Source organism: Podarcis raffonei, chromosome 5 (genome assembly GCF_027172205.1).
Source record: "Podarcis raffonei isolate rPodRaf1 chromosome 5, rPodRaf1.pri, whole genome shotgun sequence".
Classification (NCBI taxonomy): domain Eukaryota; kingdom Metazoa; phylum Chordata; class Lepidosauria; order Squamata; family Lacertidae; genus Podarcis; species Podarcis raffonei.
The window spans coordinates 37,406,412-37,414,325 of NC_070606.1; the positions used below are offsets into that span (position 1 = coordinate 37,406,412).

General features: G+C 41.5%; 1 protein-coding gene across 1 annotated transcript in view; it reads right to left on the bottom strand.

Moving 5' to 3' along the window:
* LOC128414021 (putative lysosomal acid lipase/cholesteryl ester hydrolase) overlaps positions 1 to 6,759 on the bottom strand; it is a 29,530-nt gene extending 22,771 nt beyond the window's left edge. Inside the window, exons 1-4 of the mRNA XM_053388664.1 lie at positions 6,631 to 6,759; positions 5,974 to 6,091; positions 1,840 to 2,038; positions 947 to 1,056 (exon numbers count right to left, since the gene is read on the bottom strand). Coding sequence (XP_053244639.1) covers positions 947 to 1,056; positions 1,840 to 2,038; positions 5,974 to 6,091; positions 6,631 to 6,759 — 556 coding nt within the window. The remainder of the gene's footprint in view (positions 1 to 946; positions 1,057 to 1,839; positions 2,039 to 5,973; positions 6,092 to 6,630) is intronic.
* Positions 6,760 to 7,914: the final 1,155 nt, after the last annotated feature.

Sequence of the window (7,914 nt, forward strand, 5' to 3'; positions counted from 1 at the left end):
AAGGAGGAAAATGACCGCTCCCCGCTTAAAACGGGGGGGCGCCCTTTGCGTGGACGTGCGCAGCCCCTAGATCTGGAGCGGCTCCATCAGCATAGGCTTCGCTTTGCCTTCCCTCAGGTGGGATACCTGGAGGTCTCCGCCTACCTCAGTCAGTTCTCCAATCCCACCTGGGGGAAGCGTTGCCAAGGAGATCAGGCCAAGTAGGGGAGGGATTACCTGCCCACACAATAGAGGGAGGATCTTACCTGGGAATCCTCACTTGGCTCCAGAGCTTCTCCCACCCTACCCACCCTCAGTTAATGTCTTATTTTGCAGGTTAACTTTTCTTCACAGGTTTTGCAGGTTAACTTTTCTTCACAGGTATGCGGGCGCTGCTACGTAAGGTCACTGTTAAAGGGCCGGAAAGGAATTTCCCTGCATTGGCAGGTTTCGCCTTTCCCGTAGCAAAACGTCACAACTTTGGCGGTATCAGGCCTTGGGCGGAATCCTTTAGTCCATCTTCCTCTTTGCGGCGGCGATACCAGGGTTCCCCATTAAAGGGGTTTCTGAAGGGAGGCTTTGACCGTACGCTGAAAGGTTGTCATTGCTCTCCCCTGCGGCGGCGGCGTAACGGGGGCGGCTATCTCTGCTTGAACATATGTTCTCCAGAGCCGGCCCATCCCCCCCACACACACACTGGATAACCCTGATGCTCCCTAGGTCCCCGGCTGGAGACTGGGGAGGGAGAACGCCCAATGCCTGAGCCAAGGTCTACCCACATTTCAAATTTAATAAAGTTGTGGCCAATTTAATCCCATAGCACATATGCTTCTCCATAGGTGTCCATTGGAACATCACTGTACCATGAGCAAGATGCCTCTTGAATTTAATATACAACAGCAACTGCACATATAATTATGTAGTGAATAGAATTGCCCGCATGTGTTTAAGAATCTTGCTAACCTACCCATTGTGGTGCCCTCGGAATGACCAACATAAAATATTTTTTCCTGACCAGTTTTGTTCAGGACAAAGTTTATTGAAGCTGGAAGGTCGTATTTAGCCATTTCATCAAAACTGCAAAGAAAAAGGAACAGCCTATGTTTAACAGACATGTATATGCAGTGGGATCTACATTGTGAAAGCCTAAAATGCCCTGTTCTCCACCCAGTTCAATACAAGAACAGGCTTGGATCTGGCAGATCAGAGATCATCTCCTCCATGGATCCGTCAAGTCACCAAGTCTATGAACATTTGTGAAACATCTGAATTAAGCCATGACTCATCTTCCTTATATATTTCCATTTTCACTGTTCACTAGCAAGCAGGGCCACACTATGAGCTGTTCACTGCAAACTGAAAATGCCCACCAGACAGTTAAGAGCAACCATGTGGCTGCAATGGGGAAAGCAAAAACATTTTGAAAAAGCCAGTTTCAGGAGGAACAGTACTTATGCTGTGGGCAGGAGAGGACTCTGCTTTCCCTCCAACCCATGTCTGTCTGAGAAGCTTCAAATTCCAGCAGAGATTCAGAAGGACAAATATTGAGTCTTTCCAGATCAAATCTAATTGCACCTGAAGTTAAGCTGATCTGCTATCATCTATTCTATGGAGTTCACCAAGGCCACATTTCACCAAGGCCATATTTTCCCCAGGAACAAACAAATTGTTTGTTTGTTTAAAGGGACAACTACCAATTTTACTTACTTGGAAATGTATTTCTATACCTCCATATCATATATTATAAGAGGAGGTGGAAAAATATGGCTCCACTAGGAAGAGCATGACTAATTAAAGTTTTCCCCAAAGGGTGAACTAGGAACCAGAAACAAGAAATTAGGTTTAGAAAGCTCACTCTACCTGAATAGCCAGAATTCTTGATGCTTCTCAGTATAGTTGATGTGTTTGTTGGACCAAGTGTTACCTCTGGTGTTTCCAAGCCAAACATCATATCCAGCATCAGCCAATATAAAGCCCAGGCTGTTGTAGTCCATATTAAACACCCAGTTACTGCTAGAACCAAGCAAGCCATGCTGCAAGAACACTGCAGGCCTGGGACCTGAAGAGGAAGAGGAAGAAGAAGAATTTATACCCAGCCCATCTGGCTGGTTTTCCCCAGCCCCATTGGGAGGCTCCCAACACAATTAAAACTACAATAAAACATCAGACATTAAAAACTTCCCTAAACAGGGCTACCTTCAGATGTCTTCTAAAAGTCATTTATTTCCTTGGCATCTGATGGGAGGGCGTTCCACAGGGTGCGCGCCACTACCAAGAAGGCCCTCTGCCTAGTTCCTTGTTTTAAACATAGTTACAATATGTAATTTCAGTGTCTCCATCCAATAAGATGCAGCCTTACCTGGCCAAGCTCTCCTCACTTGGCACCTCTTCTCTCCTTCCCAATTATCACCAGTGACAGTGGTGTTAAGAAGCCAGGAGAGCAACAATGGCCCACATGTGTGGCCTCACTGGTCACTGGTGTGCATCACCAACTATAAACTTGGGACGCAGAGCAGGCCAGCAATTTCACGTGTCTGGAATTTGAGTCTGGAATGAGTATCTTCTAAATGCAATATGGAAAGCAAGGCAGAGGTATTTTGGGGCACAGCTCACCAGGCCCTGCAGATCTGAATTCATTTAAAGTAGCTACCTCTTTTCCTATCTTGGGCTGTAGTTCCATCCTTACATCATTTAATATGTCATCACCAGGTTGGGGATCACTTTCCTTGTGAGTTAGAGATAGAGGCAAAGGGACTTCCGGTTTGGCATAAATGGTGGATGGATTATGGGTTTGACAGCTTCGTCAAACTTGGCTCTATGGAGGACCAGTGGGGATGTGCCAAGGTGAGCCCCCCCAAAAAAAAGTCTCAAAAGTAATTGGAAATATATAATTGGAAAGAAGCTAATGCACATACATCAAGTGAAGATCAGGAGTAAAGACTGCTGATTAATGGATCTCTGTGAGCGGAGCAACGGGCTGGACAATAATTCAAGTGAAGAATCATCATTAAAAGACTGGTATGTTGGAGTGAAATGGAAAGGGGGGAGAGGAAAAAACTTTCCTTTTTTTGTCTTATGTGAGTACCAATAACCCTCCCCTCCAGAGAGAAGAATTGTTGTGAATTATTAATCACAAGCAGGAGATCATGAACTGTGTGGAAATGAATTGTTGATCAAAGAGAGGACTGGTGGAATGGAAGGAAAGTTTTATGACGCAGCTACAAATGGAGTTTCGTGAAGAGATGCTTGCCGACGAGGGGGAAGAGGACCAGGGTCATCGGAATGTGAATGTATGGTTATCGGAATGTTATCTTGACCCTGCAGGGTCCTCTGAGATATAGATTGGCAAGCCTGTGGAAACCAACGGACAGACTGTGGGAATGTTCTTAACGGAGGTGTGGAAATGGCGTCTGTTCTTTTCCCTCCTCTCACTGACCTTTTCGCGCCTTCGAGTTTTTGGGCTGGCTATTCCTGGCCTCTCTCCATCTGTTTCTGAGCTAAGATTGGTATTTTGTTTATCCCTGCTCTGGCTCTCCCTTCCTTGGTCACTATGCTCAGGGATCAGATTACCATTAGCTATCTGCTGCCTGCTCTCTGTTCTCTGAAGCCATGCCGCTAGGCTGCCCCTCCTCCCTCTCACATTCCAGCTCACATTCCCGTGTCCTTATCTCTCTTTGTCTGTTCTCATTCCCAGCCTCTGTCAGCTCCGGAATGAAGCTGACATGAATGTATTGCCAAAATGTTATTTTTATTTCAATCAATCCTGGTGATAAGTAATGTGAATTGCTTTAAAGAGTGGCAGAGACATACTTCAAGATTCATTTGGAGAGGCAAGAAGCCAAGAATAAAATATAAATTATTAATAGACCTTAAAGAAAGAGGAGGCTTCTCACTACCGGATATAAAATTATACTATGAAGCCTCTTGTTTGTATTGGATACAGGATTGGATAACATTAAAGAATGTAGGCTTATTAACAGAAGGCCAAGGTACATAGAAGTTTCCAGAACCACATAATAAGAAAGGCAATTTTTCAAGTTTGGGGAAAATATAAAGATCTATTAGAACAAAAAACACCATGGTGGCTTTTGCCACTGGAAGCAATAGCATTCAAAAAAAATAAACCCAACTGGGCAACATATAGAGAGCTGTTAATGGAAGTGGATAATAAATTAAAATTAAATGAATATAATGAAATAAAAGAAGAGGTAACAGATTGGTTACAATATTTTCAATTAAATGAAACATTTAAAAGAAATAAAAAGAAAGGATTTGCATATGAAATTTCAAAATTCCAGAGAAAAATACTAGAAAGTGAATATAAATAACTATAAAAAATGTATAATATTTTGTTGGAATGAGAAACAAAGGATGAAGAGGTCAAAAGTGTTATGATAAAAAGGGCAAAAGATGTGGGACATAATATACAGATGACAGATTGGGAAAGATTATGGAAAAATGATATAAAATTCACAGCATGTACGGCTCTTAAAGAGAATTATATGAAAACGAGGTACAGATGGTATCTAACTCTGGTTAAATTATAAAAAATGCATAAGACAAAAGATCATAAGTGCTGGAAGTATAAAGAAGTAGAAGGCACTTTTTACCATATGTGGTGGCAATGTAAGGTTATAATAAGTTTTTGGGAAAAGATTTATAATGAACTGGGGGGGAAATGTTAAAAATAACATTTGTTAAAAAGCCAGAAGCCTTTTTAATACGAATAACTGGAACAGATATACCGAAAGAATATAAAAACTTGTTTATGTATGCAACAACAGCCGCCCGGATATTGATAGCTCAACATTGGAAAGAACAAGTGCCAACCAAAGAAGATTGGCAATTTAAATTAATGGAATATGCTGAAATGGCAAAATTAACTGGAAGGAAGTCTAAGAAATCAAGAAGACCACAAATATAAAAAAGAATGGGAAATGTTTACTGCATATTTACAAAGGCATTGTAAAAGAAGTTAATACAATAGCAGGCTTTTAAAAACACTTGTAATATTAAGAAAGTTTAAAATTGGAAACTTTAATAAATTTAATAAATTATAGACATGTATAATATAAGATATTATAAAAGAACCAGGAGAGGAAATGGAGGGAAGTCAGGGGATCTGAGTAATCCCAAAATATGGATTTAATATGGTGTGAAGATGTTTTATTTTCTATTTTCTATTTTTTATTTTATTGAAGTTGTTTGTTATGGTTTATATGATGATAATGTTTAAATGTGAAAATTAATTTTAAAAAAATATAAAAAGGAAAAGGAAGACAGAGGCAAAGCAGTTCTGCCTTTTCTCTGTCACCCAATAGCATATCTCCATATTCTCCATGCAGAGGACCTAATAGCTCAAGAAAGGACTAAAATGTGTTTAACCTACCGTAGATATTAGGCATATTAGGCAACTGGGCATATAAGACGACCCCCAACTTTTGCTGTTCAATTTTAGAGTTTTAGAGTTATAGAGTTTGAGCACTGCCAGGGGCAGAGCGCCCACCCCTCCTCTGCCTCTGACGTTGCAGCAGCAGCAGCAGCCCAAGGCGAAGCATTTGGCGGGCGGGAGGGTAAGTGCCGCACTCGGAAGGGCTTTCCGCGTCCCCTTCTGTGGGGAGGGAGGAGGAGCAGCGGCAGAAGGGGCTCCTCTGCTCACCAGCTCCCTCTCCTCCTTTCCAATGCGTATAACCGGCGTATAAGACGACCCCTGACTTTTGGGGTGATTTTCCAGGGATAAAAGATCACCTTGTATGCCGGAACATATGGTAATCTATGGCCTTTTTTGGAATTTTTAAAGAAAAAATAGGACCAAAACATATAATTAATAAAATCATATTAATAAACACCCCTAACCAAACAGATTGTTGATGTTTTCTTGCAATAAGTAAACAAATTCCAAAGCTAAAACTTATCATTTTTTAAATAATATTTTTAAATGTCCTCATAGTATTTTCATGTATACATAATAAATACCTCAAAAAACACACTCACCGGATTCCCGGTTATTTCTTTTCCCATGAGGAATTCTGTTAATACTCAGGATACACCCATCATCTGTCACCACTTCATATGTCTCACTGGGATATCCTCTGAAAGAAATCATTTCACCCTTGGCGGAAAGGGAGAAAAGAAAAGGCAAGGTTTGGCTGGGAGTGTAAAACTCCTGGACACTTCTTTTCCACAGAAGACTACATCTTTAATAGCAATGGTTCCCAAACTCCACCCAATCCTCTTGGACCACTTGAAAAATTATGAAGGTTTTTGTGGACCACTTAATGATTTTTTCTTCATGCTGTTGAGCAACAATAATGCATAGGGCAAGATGCTAAACTTGCTACTGCTGATACCTAAATGAAGCCCAAAGAGCACAGGGGTTACATGAAGCAGATGTTTGGAGATACTTTGGGAATGCTTAAAAAACTAAAACAAAAAAATGCTGCAAGCTGCCCTGAGCCATGATGCATTGAGAGGGCAGGGTGCATACTTCAAAATCCTCCTCATCATCATCATCATTTTCTTGCGCCTGCTATCCCAGCATTCCATGAAAAACAAACTTTAGGTATGTGGAATATAGCACAATTAAGCAGCACTAATAACCATAAATGCCTTGAGTTAAGCAAATAAAAGAATAAAAGATGGATGGCTTACAACATCCATAGTAGCTTCTGGTTGTACAGTTCTTCTTTTCATAAACATTCCTGAAGTAACAAGGGCTTGGACCAATCCTGCCCCCATTATGAAGAGCCACATCCTTGAAGTGCATGGAAGCAAATCCATCTTTCAGCGTAGAGTACAAGACTGGGCTCCACAAAGCTGGATTAAAGAATATGCACTTTAACCTATATCATATACTGGAGAATGAATTGGCAGAGAGTGTGGCTTAAATAGCTTGCCACTCTTCACCAAGTACAACACGTTCCTGGAAGGAACAGAAACATCCTCTGTAATTGATATCATTGGTTCAGTCTTGCCCAACTCCCAATATCATCTTACGCAAACTTCTCAGAAGGTATTTCCACTGACTTCGGTGTGACACCTTTCAAGGCAAGTGGGCATAGGACTGCAGTCTCAGTTCAACAAAAGATTAGTCAACGTGTAACAGATCATTTAGTACAGCAGTTAAGAGTACAATGATCAATTTGCAGGTAGCTGATTCAAAGCTCATCTGGGTGACCTGAGGCACATTATTTTTCACACCATAATCCTATGGAGTTGATAGGTAAAGATAAAGATAAAGGACCTCTGGACAGTTAAGTCCAGTCAAAGGCAACTATGGGGTGCAACTATGGGTCTCGCTTTTCAGGCTGAGAGAGCCGTCTTTTGTCCACAGAAAGCTTTCTGAGTCATGTAGCCATTATAACTAAACTGCTACTGGTGCACAGAGAACAAGTGCCTGACCACATGGAAACACTGTTTACCTTTCCGTCGCAGTGATACCTATTTATCTACTTGCGCTGGTATGCTTTCAAACTGCTAGGTTGGCAGAAGCTGGGACAGAGCAACAGGAGCTCACCCCATTGCGTGGATTCGAACTGCTGACCTTCCGATCACCAAGCCCAAGAGGCTCAGTGGTTTAGACCACAGTGCCACCCGCATCCCAGACATATGGAGTTAATGTTGGATTGATGAAAAAGAACACTTTGCAAATGTGGTTGACATGCACAACGGAACTACTGAGAAAGCTGATCACATGACAACAGCAACCACACAAAGAGGCAGTCACCTCCCAATCACTCCATGGGGTGAATCTGCTTCTAGAATTTTCCAAAGAGTTATGGTGGTCACTGATTCTCCACAGGACTGTAATCAATACAGCAACTACTGGTAACCTCATGTATATTGTATAATGTATAACTCAAAACTACCCAGGAGAGGTGTTTTAAAACAGTTACTTAACATTAACAAATCAGGATATGCACGTTAATAAATCAG